The sequence below is a fragment of the Megalobrama amblycephala genome, linkage group LG8 (genome assembly GCF_018812025.1).
Source record: "Megalobrama amblycephala isolate DHTTF-2021 linkage group LG8, ASM1881202v1, whole genome shotgun sequence".
Lineage (NCBI taxonomy): Eukaryota > Metazoa > Chordata > Actinopteri > Cypriniformes > Xenocyprididae > Megalobrama > Megalobrama amblycephala.
Genome location: NC_063051.1, coordinates 8,746,941 through 8,765,969, shown reverse-complemented (window position 1 = coordinate 8,765,969; position 19,029 = coordinate 8,746,941). Strand labels below are relative to the sequence as shown.

Here is a 19,029-nt window from a genome sequence, read left to right as displayed (position 1 = left end):
ACACTGTCAGGAACAGTCTGACTCATTAGTGTGTCATCGCTAACAGTCACGTCAAAGACACTAACCAAGACTGAGAAATGAAAGACAACTATAGCCTCGAGTTAACATAATGTACTGGCTATTGTCAAACTGGCGCAAAATTAGCACATTTACATGGTCATATATAAAATCGTCATGTCATAGCATCTCTGAAAATGCTATGCTGGCATATGAGAGCAAGATGAAGCTGTGTATGGATGATGACATCTTGAAAACAGGTTTTTAGGGTGTTAATGATGTTCTAGCAAGAGTATATTTGGAAAACTTGCTGTGTGTGCCAGAGGGGACGTGCGCACAAAAATATGCAAATAGACACACGCATATGCGCACAGTGGTACTCGTAGCACTTGTTAACACCTCTCGGTACCGAAGGGTAGCAAAGCTGTTACAATTCACACTTCGAATATTGCGGCTGAGGTGTGTTTGACATAGTTTTGCTTCTTTAGTCAGCCAATCTCTGCTCGCCTCACTTTACCTTCTACCCAGCAACACAAGCCATTTCTGTCACCCTACGTCACCCCTGTTCTCAAAACAATTACGTTTTGTATCAAGGTGTTGATGTAATGGTAGAGTATTTGAATTATAGACACAATACTGTTGACTAAACATGTTTAAATGTAACCTAGATTGCTAAATGTGTCTGAATGTGTGTTTGTGTGTCTACACTAGTTCCTGGCCCCATTCCTATGGAGTCCGTCCAGACAGGCCCATACGAGGAGAAAATCTTCATGCAATGGAAGGCCCCGAATGAAACTAATGGAGCCATTACTCTCTATGAGGTGAGAAAATGTTAAATATATATTGTATATATATTTTTTTATATAAATGTATTTATTTTTTAAATAATAAATATGTATTTGAAAATATATAGATGATTATTTTATTTTATTTGCTTAAGTGTGTGTGTGTGTGTATACTGTATATATATAAAGATCTACAGAGGTGTAGAGGTGAAGGTTTTGTGCGACTTGAATGTTTTTTTCCTATAGTGACACACAATAAAATAAAATCTATTAATATATATAATATATAAATATAATATATAAATAAAATCTACTTAACAACTGAGGTTAAGTACTTGGCTCAAGGGCACAATGGTGATTTGTTAACACAAAGTACAGTGTATCTCTATTTGTGTATTTATGTGGTAAAATTAGGCAGCAGTATACATTTGGTAAAAAATATTGCACAAAAATTATATATATATATATACTCTTTAGAACTAATTATTTATTAGTCAATGCATAGAATATCTGCATTACAATCAGAGAAATGAAGTCACAGCATGACAAAAACAAATTACAGCTAGTTTTTGCTTTAATTTGTGTGTTTGAGTGGGCTGGAGGCACAAAAGAGCCTCACAATCTCTTTGATTTGATGAGGAAGACAAACCACATGCGAGAGATTGCGCATATTCAGGTGCGTCATTAAAATGGGGTTACTGCATGTGCCATCTTGGTGATAAGAAGATTGACAGAATTTACTAAATGTATCGAGCGGACACAATGCAGTCCCATTTGGCCAGATAATTGCTATAATAGCCCTCATTGATTTAATTAGAAGCGTCCAATAGAATTATCCTGGAGATCTGAGCAGCCGTATGCCTCCTCTCCTCGCTTTTAGAGATTCAGACAAATTAGACTTAGGACAAAGAGCTCAGAGGCAGGAAAGGGAAGGTGTGGAGATGAATGAAGCGGAAGGCTCACAAGAAGAACCTGTTTGTGACTAGCAAGTTTTTTGATTCACAGCTTTAGAAAAGTCTAAACTCACGAAGAAGGAAATAAAATAGAGTTGCAACAAATAGCAATAAAAACATAACAAATTGATAGTGTTTTTTTATTTTATTTTGTTTTTGATAGTGTGATAAAGTTATTTGCAATATACTGTATATCGCATTAATATTTTAAACATTTTTCATATGCAGTATTCTATATATCATATGCACTATATACACACACATATATATATATATATATATAGTATAATGTGAACATGTATTGCTTTAATTGCTATATGTTATGTAATTATACATTTATAAAGATAGTGTTTATATATTAGATAGATAGATAGATAGATAGATAGATAGATAGATAGATAGATAGATAGATAGATAGATAGATAGATAGATAGATAGATAGATGGATGGATGGATGGATGGATGGATGGATAGATAGATAGACTGGATAGATAGACTGATTGTGACTTTATAACAATACAATATATACATTTGTATATATTTTTATATAAAAGTAACCAATAATCAATTTACACACATTATAAATGTAACTATACATTTATTAAATTAATACATATAGGTCTAAAACCATGGTACATTAATTTTAGTTAATGTGAGCATGAACCAGCAACCTTCTGGTTACCAGCCACACATGTATACTGTATGCAATGAAGTTCTGGGTGGTTCATTGATCTTTGCTTATAAGAACAGCTGAGCTGCCTGCAAAGTATGATACACACATTGCAGTGGATTTCAGATCAGTTTCTGTGTACCTGGGATGTGTCCTGCATCAAAATCCATACTTTTGATCAACCCCCCCCCCCCCGTATGTTTCCTCTCCCTTCATTTCTCTGCACAACAGCCTCCTGTTATCAAACCATCAAAGCCTTTCAGAAATTAATTGCTTTGCTGACAAAATAAGAGTGTGCATATGAAAGACTCAGGGAAAGTAAGACAGAGAAGATCCTCAACAGCTCCTTATTAATCAACACTGAGATGTGTAAAAGGAAGGTGTCTTTTGTACTCCTGCTTCTTTATTTTTCTTTATCTCCATGCAAATGAGGAAGAGTAAATAGCAGAACATTTCTACACACTCTGGGTGTTTAGTTCTTGATCTTTGTTTTGTTTAATTTGCGTGACATGTTGTGAGTTTGCGATGACGTGATGTCTTCCCCCCTCCGCTGTGTCTCCTATGCCGTTTCTGATGGCTTCCTGTCTGGAGTTGCATGGAAACAAACCACCCACTTTGTTTACAGAGTGAACATGTCTGGTGGTTTTTTCTTTGGAGGAGTGATGGACGGGGATATTGACACTCTCTGCGAGTACTGTTATTTATGTTTAAACACATAAAAATGACGAAATATGATTTTGAGTGTACCATATTTTTTATACCATGTTTTTGCACCATTGTAGTATAGTTTCACATCGTTTTTTAAGTTATACTGCACTAACAAAAAAGTACCGTTGTATTATCTTTTACACGAAGCATCACGTAAATACCATGGATTATGAATATTCATTAACAAAAATGTACAATGGTATCATACCATGACTTTTTGCACTATTTGCAAAAAAGTACCATGGTACTATTATGGTATTTTAGACATCTAGCATGGTAGCACCATAATATTCTTGAAAGTACCATGGAGGACCATGTAAAAACCATGGTACATTCATTTCAGTTATGTTGTATATTTCAAAGTACCATAGTATTACCATCAGATACCATCAATGTACCATGTACTTCTTTGTAAGGGTCATGATGACATGGTTATTCATGATTTATAGTATTCTTGGCATGTACACTGCTGTTCAAAAGTTTGGGATCAGTAAGAATTTTTGAGAACAAAGTAAAAATAACATAAATAACATATAAATGCTGTTCTGTTGAACTTTCTATTCATCAAAGGATCATAAAAAAAATGTGGTTTCCACAAAAAAATATTACGCTGTTTTCAACCTTGATAATAATAAGAAATGGTTTTTGAGCAGCAAATCAGCATATTATATTGTTTTCTGAAGGATCATGCGACACTGAAGACTGGAGTAACGATGCTGAAAATTCAGCTTTGCGTCACAGAAATTAATTGTATTTTAAAATATTTTAAAATAGAAAACAGTTATTTTAAATTGTAATAATTATTCACAATATTGTTATTTTTATTGTATTTTTGATCAAATAAATGCAGCCTTGCTGAGCATGAGACTCACAAAACATTTAAAAATCACACTTATCACAAACTTTGGAATCTTAGTGTTAGTACTTTAGTATATAAAAAATTATAATTCAGTGCCATGGTATTATTATTTGGCATTGATGTACCATGGTACCATTATAGAAGTTTTTTGTAAGTAAAACAAACTTTTTTTCTCTCTCTAAATAAGTCAAAGTAAGGAGCTGTCTGTCTGTGTGCTGATATAGTGGGGAAGGTTTTCACCTCTAACGAAGATAAACAGCCTGTTCTGCCCTTACGGGATGGAGGAAAACCTGTGCACATCTCACCCCCCTCCCGTCATGGTGTTGTTTTCATTTCCATCAATAAACGTTTGAGTTGCAAGCACTCGAGTTAAGAGAAGCAGTAACCCCTAGCTCTCTAGAGCAGCTAAACCCGATTAATGGGCTCACGGTCCTGCACGTGTGGTCTAGAGACAGCTGGAGGGAGGTCTAAATCTGGGTTAATGTTGAGAGTGTTGTTTTTTATTTACCGTTTGTCGTGTATCATGAGATGGTGAGATTCAAGTACCTTTGTTTTGTCCAAAACAGCAGACATTAGTGTATCATTGCTAGTAGTCGGCGGGAAAGAAGTCGTGTTGACAAGGTACCAGGTTGATGTAGTGGTCTGTAGTCACTGGGTTTGTCAGGTCTATGGCATCTTTGAAAGATATGAAAGATATGAAAGATCTTTGAAAGAAGCATATTGTGCATTCTGCCTTTTTCTGAGTCTTGTAAAGTAATGTGTACTTTTTACTTTTAGGGGGACAGAAATTTGTATCACAAAGTCTGTAGATATTTTCCGCTTATTTGTCTATGATTGTTGTACACCTGTTTGTGGAGAACGCTGCACCATTATTTGAATGGTTCGACTGTTATCATTATTTTAAGGTTTATTCGCCATTAAAAATCATGTGAAACCAGTGAGGAAATTGCCAAGATTCACTGGGGGACTTGGGGACACTTCTTTTTCTTCTTCTTTTTTTCTTCAAATCCCACTTTATTTATGTATGAAATTTGCATAGCATGTGGAATCTATTAGGTGGATAAATGATCCTCTACCTTTTGCACTGGAACTCCGACCCCCCCATGAAATTCACTCTCCGGACTCAGTCCCCCAATCCCTGTGTAAAAAAAACACATTGTGTTGTAGTTGATCATCAGTGGGTATTTGGCAGTAATGTGGACTTTAAAGGGATAGTTCACCCAAAAATGACAATTCTGTCATGATTTACTCACCTATGTTGTTCCAGACCTGTCTGAATTTCTTTCTTCTGTTGAACACAAAATAATATATTTTGAAGAATGTTTGTTTACCAACATTCTTCAAAATATCTTCTTTTGTGTTCAACAGAAGAAAGGAACTCATACAGGTTTGGAACAACTCAAGGGTGAGTAAATGATGACAGAATTTTCATTTTTGGGTGATCTATCCCTTTAAGTCTGATTAAATGAGACTGATACTACTATTATATTACTACTATTTGTATAGTGCTGTATTTTCTTCTATATTTTTGTTTGTTTTTATATTTTATTATTATTTTTTAAATTATATTTTATGCCTGCAGAATTGACTGGAATATAACGTATTATTCTCTACTCCAAATGTTGTGTAACCTAATTTCTTTCTGGCATCCCAAACTCTCATAACTCACCCTCAAACTTACAAAATACTAAATATTCTGAGTTCTCAGCATGTCTGTTTACCAACTGTAAATCTCAGGAGATGGCTGGCTTCAACGAGGCTCCTGCCGAGGAATTACTAACCAATCCAGCATGAGTTTTTAGTTTTGCATTTTACATATCTGCTTGTATAACTCTTGATAAGAGTTGCCTTGGATTTTAAGTTCTTACAATCTTTTCTGAAGGGTTGAATGCCTGTAGAGGATGAATTTTAGATGTTTAATTGCATTGAGCTTCATTGTTGTACTTCTGTGTGACAGATGTGTACGTTTGTTTGTTTGTGCCTTTTTTTTTTGTTACTGTAGTGTTATTTTTTACATGACAAAAAGGAATGCTGTATGACAGTCTCATTAGAGACTTTATCCCTGTACCAAAGTGTCGTGAGCTGCCTACTTTTAGGAACAATTTAAATAGGCAGCAACTCAGAAACTTGAGACAACAGCATGTTGCTAATGCCATGGTATACTGTAATAAGCATAAAAAACATAATAAACACAAATAATGGGTATAATACACAACTTTAATTACACAGAATTATTTTAGTGATTATTTATTTATTAATTTATTTAGCTTTGCATTTTTCATCAAAATGCATTTGGCCAAAATAAGGTATCTTAAGAGGCAGTGTACGTAAAGGGTTAGTTCACCTAAAAATGAAAATTATGTAATTTATTACTCACCCTCATGTCGTTCTACACCCGTAAGACCTTTGTTCATCTTTGATTTCAAAACACTGCTTCGAAGCGTTACGAATCTTTTGTTTCGAATCAGCGGTTGGCAATAGAGGCATCACTAAGCCATCGGATTTCATCAAAAATATCTTAATTTGTGTTCCGAAGATGAATGAAGGATTTACGGGTGTAGAACGACATGAGGGTGAGTAATAAATTATTTTCATTTTTGGGTGAACTAACCTTTTAAGTTGCCATTGAAACCTTTTTGTTGCTAGTGCACGTACCGTTTGATGCCTTAAAATTCTGCCTTAAAAGGCAGCTCACTATGTTTTGGAACAGCATTTCTCTCTCTTTTTTTTCTTATTACTGAAGCAAAGTAGCCATAAATCCAGTATCTCCCACAAACAGGGCTGTTTTCTTCACATTCCTATCTCCCCTGCCAAACTGAACTGGGAAATGAACCCTTTTCAAATCAGCTGTGGTCAATTAAACTCAAGCGGCTCTTTTAACAGAGAGCCACAGTGCGTTCAGTAGTGCATTAGGCCACTTTTAGCAGCCTGTCGCGTGGCATCAAATGCCCCCTGGCCAACACTTCCTGTCTCCCCTGACAACACAGTCTGAAAAGTGAGAGGGAGGACAGACGAGAAAGAGAGATAGATCCCCCATCCTCGCCTCTTCATTTCATACTTTCAGTCTTCTATAGGACTGATCATCCCTTGTGTTTTTCCACCATCAGGACATTTAAGTGATGACAGAGTAATTGGAGGTCTATTGATCTCCATGCTGGCCTTTGAGCTCTTATGTTTTTTGTTGTTGTTGTTGTTGTTGTTTTTTTTCTCTTTCTCCATTTAGTGACTGAAATATGGAAAAATTGCTCAATTTTGTGGAGGACACATTGTCAAAAGTGAAAGGACTGGTACAAGTACATTTTAATGACGTATTATAAATTGAGTGACCAAGTGTTCTCTTTTTAAAGATGGAAAATACACATTCAAACTCACTATAACATCTGCAATCTATCTATCTATCTATCTATCTATCTATCTATCTATCTATCTAGTTTTTCTGTCTGACTATTTTTGACACTTAAGACACATGTCGAAATACAAAGTTAAGTCATGAAACTCTAACTGAGCGCTGATTGGTTCTTTCTATGCCGTGGCCAGTGTTGGGGAAAGTTACTTTTAAAAGTAATGCATTACAATATTGCGTTACTGCCTGAAAAAGTAACTAATTGCGTTACTTTTTATGAAAAGTAATGCGTTACATTACTTTTGCGTTACTTTTTCTCACCGGGACTGGGCTGGGCTTGCTTGTTTGTTTTTTAATAACAACAAAAAAGTTCTATTTTTGGCAAAAAGGCCCTTTCACACCAAAAGTGAAATAAATAAGCCTCAGGCTAGAGGTCTGCACGGGACGTTTTTTTTTCGTCCCGCTCCCGCAATGGTTCTATTCCACACGAACCCGCTCCCGCCTAAAATTGTGTTCACCTGCTGTCCACATATAGTGATTTTCTTCCCGACCCGACGGGTCCCGCTAAAGATCATTTCCAGAATCTCAAGTTTAAACTTCCCCTAAAGAAAGAGAGTAATTGAGGATAACAAATATAAAATGTTGCATATATACAAGATTTGTAGGCTATTTGTTATTTGTCTGTGATGCTGTCAACACCCTATGTCAGAGAAAAAATGTCACAAAGAATAATAGGCTAAATATCACAGAGAAAAATAAGATAAATTAAATAGCCTACATCACTCAAAACTTTAGGCTAAGCCAAAATTAGATAAACGAAACTGTTGGCTTACTAGCTATACTGCAAAATGAAATATTTTTTAACATTCATGCAAGAACACAATGACGCTGACTGACGACCATTTCAGAACGTCTCTAATGCAAAGAACATATCTTGCCAGGTTTCTCAGGACAGTTCTCTAAACAAACCTTTCAGCTGTGCTGACATTCTGGATTAAAGAAGAATAGGATACAAAAGAAGGAAGTTCTAGTTCTTATTTCTAAATCTAATCTAAAGTATTTTTTGCTTATTAGTATGGTTGAATTAGGTATATTGAAGGTCAGCAGCAAAGACATTGGTTAATAATTGAGATTAAATACATAAAGTATATTTGTGTAATTTAATATAGTTAATTATTACAGGTTTGCAAACATTCTGAGAGTCCATTTCACTGTTTTTATTCATTTTGAGGAATAGTGAATGTTTTTGTGCAAGTGAGATGAATAAATGCATGTTCACATTTAGTCTAAAACTACAATAACCATCATGCTTACACAACGTACACAACACCCTCTGCACTTTATTCCTCTCAACATGGGGACAACATGTAAGTCAATAAATGTGAAAATTGAAATTGAAAAAGTAACTCAGATATTTTGGTGTAAATTGAAAATGTAATGCATTACTTTACTAGTTACTTGAAAAAGTAATCTGATTACGTAACTCAAGTTCCCATTCAGTCGGTCACTTCGACGTACGTCGGATGACCGACGAATAGGAATCTCGCTAGAGAGGCCAATCTACTTCGAGTGTAACTAAACGAGCCAATGCACATTGGCATGCAATCATATGCATCAGCTGCTCGCCTCGCAGCGCGGGTATATAATGAGCAGCAGGTGCGTTGCATCTTCAGCTTTTCGCTTCGGAGCCGAACTACACATGGTAGTATCTACGAGCGAGTGTGAAAGGAACGAGCCAGCTCTCTCTACTGCTCTCTCGTCTGGTGCAGGTGGAACAGCACAGCAGCGGGGCCGATTCTCTCCTTTTGTTTATTTTCTTTTTTTGCCCACTGAGCAAAGAAAGCTGTGTGTCAGCTGTGAAAGCCGTTCTTACGGCTGGTACGGTGCGCTTTAAAGAGCGCTGAAAAGCTGTTTTCACGGCTGGTAAGAGCAGCATCTCCAAGGAGAGTGCACACGACAGGCTGCACATTTCCCTGTCTGTGCTGCAGCGGCTTTCCCCTGCGTGCTTCGGCACTTGAAAGAGCAGTTCCTGAAAGAGCTTACACGAGTAGTTCGCGTCTTTTTAAAGATGTCGTTCTACTTGTGTGTTTCTGGATGCGGTCGTTACCTGGCGCCTCGGGATGGTCACCAGCGCTGTATCACGTGCTTGGGCTTAAGGCACGCTGAGGCGGCGTTTGTGGACGAGTCATGCACCCATTGTGGGATGATGACCGTCGCGGAGTTGCGGTCGAGACTCCACTTCCTGCAAAGGGGTGGAGTCCCGGTCCCGGCGCCTCGTTCCAATCCTCCTCAGAGGGTTGCTTCGGGCGCTGGGACTGGTGACTTGAGGATCACGGTGAGCGCGCTTCCTTCGGGGAACCAACCCCCTAGGAACCCTCATCCCTCGTGCACTCCGCAGCCAGTAGAGCTGCCGGGGGAACGCGGTGGACCACCCCAGAGGTGTGTACCATCCGTATCCTTCGGAGCTCCCCATGACGACCAGATGTCGATCGCTGCATCGGAGGGTGAGCCTGATACTTTCGGGGATGACGATTCGGCGCAGCTGCCTCCTTCGGGAGTGACATCTGTGCCCGATTCAGACCCGGAAATGATGGCTATGCTTTCCCGGGCCGCCAACAGGGTCGGGCTCGTGTGGAATCCTCCACCGTGTCCCGAGCCCTCGCGGTTGGACGATTGGTTTCTCGGGGTGGCAAGGGCTGGTTCTCAGTCCCCCACCCCAGTGCCTTTCTTCCCGGAGGTGCATGAAGAACTCACTGGCACATGGACGGCACCTTTTACTGCCCGAAACCGTGTCGGTGGGTCCTCCTCCCTCACCACCCTTGTTGGCGGAGCGGCGAAGGGTTATGCGCGCATACCCCCTGTGGAACGGGCCGTTGCTATGCAACTGTGCCCTAACTCCACCTGGCGGGGGGAGCCGTCTCTCCCTTCCCGGGCCTGTAAGCACTCGTCGGATCTTACCGGCAAGGCTTATCAGGCCTGTGGGGAAGCCGCTTCTGCCTTACACGCTATGGCGTTGTTGCAGGTCCATCAGGCCAAGGCACTGAAGGACCTACACGAGGGTGGTCATGATCCGCAAGTTCTACAAGAACTTCGTACCGCGACGGACCTCGCGCTTCGTGCGACGAAGGTTACGGCGCGGTCAGTGGGTCGTGCGATGTCCACCATGGTGGTCCAGGAACGCCATCTCTGGCTGTGTCTCGCGGACATGAGGGATACCGACAAGGTCAGGTTTCTTAATTCCCCCGTGTCCCAGACCGGCCTCTTCGGCGACGCGGTCGAGAACTTTGCCCAACAGTTCTCGGCTGTACAAAAGCAGTCTGAGGCCATTAGTCACATCCTGCCGAGGCGGTCAGCTGCTGCACCCCCACCGCCGGCGGCACCTCAGTCTGCCCGTCGCCGAGGGCGCCCCCCTGCGGCCGCCCCCGCTCCCACGCCGCAGCAGCAGCCTCCATCCAAGCGGCGTCGTGGAGCCGGTCGCGGGCGGGGTGCCCAGCCCGTCCCGCCACCCCCTAAAAAGAAGGGTGGCAAGGCCAAGTCCAAGCGGCCCTAGGACGGGCGACCCGGAGATGGATGGGACTGCTCTTCAGGAGGTGGTGACCGCACCGCTCCTTCCCCCGGAGGAGGGCCGGGTGGAGAATCTTTTGTTTCCCCTTTTTGTTCCGCCGCTGGCCCAACGACCAGCGGTACCCAAATTTTCAATAAAAGAGCAGTTTCCTCTATCTCCGGGTCCGAAGAGGGCTCGGAGGGCAGTGGGAGGGCAAGAACCTCACCACTCTCATCCACCTCTTCTGTCGCCAGCGGACAGCAGCGAGCAGCAGGCAGACAAAACCTCGACTGCTCCCTCTGTCCACCTGTGGAAGCAGGTAAGTGTTGCACAGCACACTGTGACCCCGCTTCGGGCCGCCTCATACAGAGAGCCCCCCGGGCCGCGTCCCTGCGTTCCACCTTGCTGCCCCGCGGCGGGTACGCCGGTGGTCCCCTTGGTGCCGCTTGGTGCTCGGTCTCTGGGAGCCTGGCTAGCGCTCCCCAGTCCGTCTCGCTGGCTCCTTCGGACCATCAGGCTCGGCTATGCGATTCAGTTCGCCCGGCGCCCCCCCAAGTTCAGGGGCATCCTCTTCACTACAGTGAAAGCTGCCGATGCCCCTGTCCTGCGTGCGGAGATCGCAGTCCTACTGGCGAAGGACGCGATCGAGCCGGTCCCTCCAGCCGATATGAGGTCAGGGTTCTACAGTCCCTACTTCATTGTACCCAAGAAAAGCGGCGGGTTACGACCGATCTTGGACCTGCGTCTTTTGAATCGGAGCCTCCACAAGCTACCGTTCAAAATGCTCACGCAGAAACGCATTTTCGAATGCATCCGTCCCCGAGATTGGTTTGCAGCGATCGACCTGAAGGACGCGTACTTCCATGTTTCGATTCTTCCGCGACACAGGCCATTCCTGAGGTTCGCGTTCGAAGGTCGAGCATACCAGTACAGGGTCCTACCCTTCGGGCTCGCCCTGTCTCCCCGCGTCTTCACGAAAGTCGTGGAGGGAGCCCTTGTTCCCATGAGAGAACAGGGTGTTCGCATCCTCAACTATCTAGACGACTGGCTTATCCTAGCACAGTCTCGGGATCAGTTGTGCGAACACAGGGACTTGGTGCTCAGTCACCTCAGCCAGTTGGGGCTTCAGGTCAACTGGGAAAAGAGCAAACTCGCCCCAGTGCAGAGGATCTCTTTTCTCGGTATGGAGTTGGATTCGGTCGAACAGATAGCACGCCTCACAGAGGAACGTGCTCGGTCGGTGTTGAACTGCCTGAATACTTTCAACGGCAGGACAGCGGTCCCACTGAAATTTTTTCAGAGGCTCCTGGGGCATATGGCGGCCGCAGCGGCTGTAACACCGCTCGGTCTGCTTCATATGAGACCGCTTCAGCACTGGCTTCACGGCCGAGTCCCGAGATGGGCGTGGCTACACGGCACGTTCCGGGTGCCAATCACTCAGGAGTGCCGCCAAGCCTTCAGCCCGTGGTCGGACCCTTTGTTTCTTCGGGCAGGAGTGCCCCTAGAACAAGTGTCCCGGCATGCTGTGGTATTCACAGATGCTTCGGCCACCGGCTGGGGTGCCACGTACAACGGGCATGCAGTGTCAGGGGTTTGGACGGGACCCCATCTGCATTGGCACATCAATTGCCTCGAGTTGCTGGCAGTACGCCTTGCTCTGAGCCGCCTCAAAGGGCCGTTACGGGGCAAGCATGTACTGGTCCGTACGGACAACACTGCGACCGTTGCGTACATCAACCGTCAAGGTGGTCTACGCTCCCGTCGCATGTCGCAACTCGCCCGCCATCTCCTCCTCTGGAGTCAGAAGCATCTGAGGTCGCTTCGCGCCATTCATGTTCCCGGTGTGCTCAACCGTGTGGCCGACGAGCTGTCACGAGCTGCGCTGCCAGGAGAGTGGCGACTCCACCCCCAGGTGGTTCAGCTGATCTGGAAAGAGTTCGGAGAGGCTCAGGTAGACCTGTATGCCTCTCTAGAGACCTCCCACTGCCAGTTGTTTTACTCTCTGACCGAGGGAACACTCGGGACAGACGCACTGGCACACAGCTGGCCCCGGGGCCTGCGCAAATATGCGTTTCCCCCAGTGAGCCTACTTGCACAGACACTGTGCAAAGTCAGGGAGGACGAGGAGCAGGTCTTGCTAGTTGCGCCCTACTGGCCCAACCGGACCTGGTTCCCAGAACTCTCTCTCCTCGCGACAGCCCCTCCCTGGCCCATCCCTCTGAGGAAGGACCTTCTTTCTCAGAGACGGGGCACTCTCTGGCACCCGCGTCCAGACCTCTGGAAACTCCATGTCTGGCCCCTGGACGGGACGCGGAGGTTCTAGGTGACTTACCCCCTGAGGTACTTAACACCATCACTTCGGCACGTGCACCGTCTACAAGACGTGCTTACGCCTCGAAGTGGAACCTGTTCGTCGAGTGGTGCTCTTCTCGCCGAGAAGACCCCCGAAGATGCTCGATCGGAGTCGTGCTTTCCTTCTTGCAGCAAGGGTTGGAGCGTAGGCTGTCCCCCTCCACCCTCAAAGTCCAGACTGCTGCTATCTCCGCTTACCACGACCACATAGATGGCAAATCTGTTGGTCAGCACGACCTGGTCATCAGGTTCCTTAGGGGGGCGAGACGGTTAAATCCTCCTCGACCTCCCTCCATACCCTCTTGGGACCTCGCTCTGGTGCTAAGAGCACTCCAGATTGCTCCCTTTGAGCCTTTGCAATCAGCAGACTTAAAGATTCTGTCTATGAAGACTTTGCTGCTGGTTGCATTGGCCTCCATCAAGAGGGTAGGGGACCTGCAGTCATTTTCGGTCGACGAATCGTGCCTGGAGTTCGGGCCGGGCGACAGCCACGTGGTACTGAGACCCCGGCCTGGCTACGTGCCCAAGGTTCCCACCACTCCCTTCAGGGACCAGGTGGTGAGCCTGCAAGCGCTGCCCTCGGAGGAGGCAGACCCAGCCCTGGCTTTGCTCTGTCCAGTCCGCGCTTTGCGACGGTACATAGACAGAACTCGAAGCTTCAGGACCTCAGACCAGCTCTTTGTCTGTTACGGAGGCCAGCAGAAGGGAAAGGCTGTCTCCAAGCAGAGGATGGCCCACTGGATAGTGGATGCCATCGCCCTGGCTTATCAAGCTCAGGGCGTGCCCTGCCCGCTCAGGTTGCATGCTCACTCCACGAGAGGTGTAGCATCCTCCTGGGCGCTGGCTCGTGGCGCCTCGCTGACAGACATTTGTAGAGCTGCGGGCTGGGCGACACCTAACACGTTCGCTAGGTACTATAGCCTTCGTGTGGAGCCGGTCTCCTCCCGTGTTCTCGCCTCAGGTCAGAGGCACGGAGAGGCCCCGGCTTAGTGTCCGCTTGCTGCGCGACATGCGCTTCTTTTCTCCAGAGAGTCCCTACAAGGCAGACCCTGTCGAGTCCTCCGACATCCCTTCGGCAGCCGACGTGGCGGAGCGTCGGTCGCCAGGCCTTACTCCGTTGAATCCTTGAGAACCGGATTTAGGCTGGGTTCCATATGTGTGACCCTACGGGGATCCCATATGCGGCTTTCCACGGTTGCTCCTAATCGAAGCCCGTGTCTTTCCCTCTGGGAGAACCCACCAAGTTGGAGTCACCCCAGTTCTTCCATATGTTGTACAACCTACAAGGTTAGTCCATATGTACTTATCCATATAACTCCTTCGGGGAAGGATATGGCTTCCGCAGCGTTCCTTATCTGACGTAAGGTTACGCTCCCAGTGGTATCTATAGTCTCACTGAGTGGGTTTTGGGAACAACAGTGATCGACCCTCTCTGTGTGAGCCCGGTCCCACCGTCCTTAGGCAAGGGGGTTCAGGTGGCTCACAACAGAGCACTGGAAGAGGGCACCTCCTGTGGCGCTTTGGTAGGGATTCCTATTCGTCGGTCATCCGACGTACGTCGAAGTGACCGACTGAATGGGAACGTCTCGGTTACAAAGGTAACCCTCGTTCCCTGAAGGAGGGAACGGAGACGTACGTCCCGTCGCCACAGGCGCTGTCCTGCTGATGCTGCCACCTGCTGGGTTCGGCTCCTCAGCGAAAACCTGAAGATGCAACGCACCTGCTGCTCATTATATACCCGCGCTGCGAGGCGAGCAGCTGATGCATATGATTGCATGCCAATGTGCATTGGCTCGTTTAGTTACACTCGAAGTAGATTGGCCTCTCTAGCGAGATTCCTATTCGTCGGTCATCCGACGTACGTCTCCGTTCCCTCCTTCAGGGAACGAGGGTTACCTTTGTAACCGAGACGTTACTTGTAATGCGTTACCCCCAACACTGGCTGTGGCACCAGCCAATCAGAAGTAACTCCAAATCCACACAACTATATATATCGTACCCTAGCCTGCGATCGATAAGCTGCGCAGTGTGAAGCGCTGTTATCCCTCCTCCTCCCCAGCGTCACCAGTAGAGATCTGCTACGGGGTTCTACCATTTTTGCAGCAGCCTTTTCCTTTTTATTTTATTTGACTAAGCTGAACAAATTTGTATTTGCTCAGCAGCAACAGCAACGTAGCAGATCTCGTACGCCAAAATCAAGCCATGTATACTTCATGCCCCATGCCAATGAATGCTGGTTGAATTTAATCCACTCCGAGAGTTGTCATGATTGAAATAATTGTCATTTTAAAACATGTTTTAAGCAAATCATTTTGTAAGGTAAAACAATAGAAAGACTGTTCAAAATGAAATATGACTCTTTGTAATTGTATGTATAAACCTGTATCATAACATCTTGTGTGCAGCTTACAGCTGAATTGTCCAGCTGTCTGTATATTACACGAACAATACCCTTCAGCCATCTCACGCTTTCTGTTTCATTGGGCTGTAAAGAACTATACGACGCGCTGTTGTTTGAGTATATTAACACCGAACAAGGGCACAAATTTACAGAGGAGCTACGCCAAAGGCAATAGATGATATTTTAAAAGCCCCTTTAATAAAAGGCCTGCCATCAGTCTCTAATGCCCTTTCATTTACAGGAAAACCTGTGAATTTAAAACAAAGTATCTAACTGTCAAACTGGTAAGTTTGCAAGGCTAAACTGGATTTAAGAGAAAAATTAAGAATGGGATTTTGTCTTTTGAATTGCGCAGTTTGATTATAACAGTGAGTGAGAGAGAAATACCTGTTTCTCCAAACAGTCATGAAGAGGGTTTAAACATTTCAGTCCACATGTGCAGTAAATTGTTAGCTGTAAAAGCAAAATTCAGGCTGTAATTCTCTATTATTTATAATCCATAACATGTAAACTTGTGTTTGGCAGTATATTACATCCGACTGCTCCGCCACACCTCAGTGGCACTGTGTGATTTACTGACCGAACATGAAACATGATAGCATATTAAATCAAAACTATGCCACTGGAAAGCATAAAAATGTGCCAGTATAAACAATCCTTTGACATGAAATCAAACAACAAGCATGAAAGTTTAAACTGATACTAGTTTGAAAAGGAAAACCTACTGCATGTCTTTTATATACACACTGTATATAGTGGTAGTGTATATACCAGGGGTGTCAAGCTCCAAAATTGACATAAAAGCAGCATGTAGATGTCATATTAATTTTAATTTCGGAATCACTAGAATGGCAACAAGTCTTATTCTGATGTTTAATAAAAAGTCTTTCCCTCATGTTTGTGTCTGTGTTTGTGTGTGGATTTTCTGGAGCGATATTTGGTTTGAATGTGCAGATTTGCTTCTCCTGACTGTTTTGTTGCCTGTGGTCAGTGGACAGTCACATGTGTGTGTGTGTGTGTGTGTTTGTGACTGAGAGTGTTTAGAGGGCATTCTGAATCACTCCACTATGCATGAAAAGCTTTTAGGCAGCGGGCCTGCCAGGCACCCAGCTGTCAATTTATTTGATTTGGATTGTGGAATGGAGTTATGAAGTGTGAAACGTCAGGGCTAAAATGTTTTGATTACCCATATACACTGTGGCCATCAATTTCCATCAGCCTCCTCTGAGATGTGACGTATGTGCATCTTAGCATGATAATGGTTATCTGTAGCCTAGTTTAGTAATTGTTTTGGGCCATGTTAATTCTTAACTGGATATTGTTTTTCAAAATTTACATGTTTGAAGCAAATCCTCGTAAAAGTGATTTAATAAGCAGCTTGTATTTACAGCGCAGTGCACTGAATGTGCTTGTTATTCATTGTAATCATAATATTGTTTTGGGTTGCATTTCTAGTAACTGAAATTCTCTCAAATATTTGGAGAGAACAGAAATGCAGAAAAGCCAAAGTAACTGAAAGAGATCCAGTAAAAGAAAAATGTTCAGTGCTAAATTGCTCTCATGTTTCAAAAGATTGATGCTATTAAGAAAAATAATGCTAATTCACCCAAAAATAAAATCTCTGTAATTTGCTTAGCCTCATGTTGCTCCAAACCTTGGACTTTCTCTCTTCAGCGAAGCAAAAGATGTTTTAAACTGTGTTTTATTTTTTCATTGAAAGCACTTTGGTATATAAATATAACACTTTAGTTTAGGCTCCAGTTCTCACTATTAAAGGGTTAGTTCACCCAAAAATGAAAATGATGTCATTAATGACTCACCCTCATGTCGTTCCAAACCCGTAAGACCTCCGTTCATCTTGGGAACACAGTTTAGGATATTTTAGATTTAGTCCGAGAGCTTTCTGTCCCTCCATTGAAAGTGTTTGTATGGTAGACTGTCCATGTCCAGAAAGGTAATAAAAACATCATCAAAGTAGTCCATGTGACATCAGTGGGTTAGTTAGAAGTTTTTGAAGCATCGAAAATACATTTTGGTCCAAAAATAACAAAAACTACGACTTTATTCAGCATTGTCTTTTCTTCCGCGTCTGTGTATATCCACTAGCCTGGTAATACCAGACTCTGCTACTTCACTTTGCTTCGTAGACAGAGTCTGGAATGGCATAATAGAGAAGTGTTTTCTCTCTCGCTAGGGGACGCTTGTCTGAAGTTTAAAATCATTGGTTACCCGTAAGCCAATCAGATACGTTTAGTTATGACGTATGTTATCCGCCTGTACAGCCGCATCGAAGCACAGACATCATGCATCGAACTCAAATCTATGATTGAACTTCCACTGTAAACCTGTTGTAAACACATGATGATGTGAGCGAAATACCGGAGTGAACATGGCTGTAAACGACTTTTGCAGATTATGCGAAGTTAATGCATCCCGAAGTTTGCATCCCGTGTCTCGTTTCCCATTTCCGCGGTCGTTTCGGTTTTCGATTTCTCTAACCTACAATGTAAAACTCGGCGCTTAGCATCTACGTCACGGCTCTCAGCCCGCCCTCTGTTCGTTGATTGGCCCGGCTGTTTCCAGACCGGTGGCAAACACAAAGCTCTGACGCTGTATCAGACTGAGTACAGAAGCGAAATGAAATTGAGCGGAAGTAGGAAGTCTGACGTAGTCAGGCTATATATCCACAGTGACGCTGCTTCTTCTTCTTCTACGGCGGTTGGCATCCAGCTTATTGGTGCATTACCGCCCCCTTCTGCTCCGGACAGTGACGCTGCTGACGTGTTATCCGGTGCGCCCGAGCTTCGTTTACAGTCTGAGGGAGACGCACGCTGTATTCAAGCTATTCTACATTGTTTGTATATTGGTATTGCTATATTTTTTAAAATGGTGCGTAGGTGCATGTCGCGGATGTCCTAATCGCGTCACTGTCCGGAGCAGAAGGGGGCGGTAATGCACCAATAAGCTGGATGCCAACCGCCGTAGAAGAAGAAGCAGCAGCGTCACTGTGTGAAAGCGGATATATACGACAGACCCGGAAGAGAAGACAATGCTGAATAAAGTCGTAGTTTTTGTTATTTTTGGACCAAAATGTATTTTAGATGCTTCAAAAACTTCTAACTAACCCACTGATGTCACATGGACTACTTTGATGATGTTTTTATTACCTTTCTGGACATGGACAGTATACCGTACATACATTTTCAATGGAGGGACAGAAAGCTCTCGGACTAAATCTAAAATATCTTAAACTGTGTTCCGAAGATGAACGGAGGTCTTACTGGTTTGGAACGACATGAGGGTGATATGACATAATTTTCATTTTTGGGTGAACTAACCCTTTAACTAGTTGCTCATTAGCATATAGCATATCATGCATATTACTAGGATAATGGCTTTTTATTAGTACTTATAAAG

General features: G+C 43.9%; 1 protein-coding gene across 13 annotated transcripts in view; it reads left to right on the top strand.

The window, feature by feature from the left end:
• ptprt (protein tyrosine phosphatase receptor type T) overlaps positions 1–19,029 on the top strand; it is a 321,273-nt gene that overhangs the window by 189,946 nt on the left and 112,298 nt on the right. For all 13 annotated transcript variants that reach the window (XM_048199084.1, XM_048199081.1, XM_048199083.1 and 10 more), the window contains exon 9: positions 709–818. In XM_048199084.1, the coding sequence (XP_048055041.1) occupies positions 709–818 (110 nt within the window). The remainder of the gene's footprint in view (positions 1–708; positions 819–19,029) is intronic.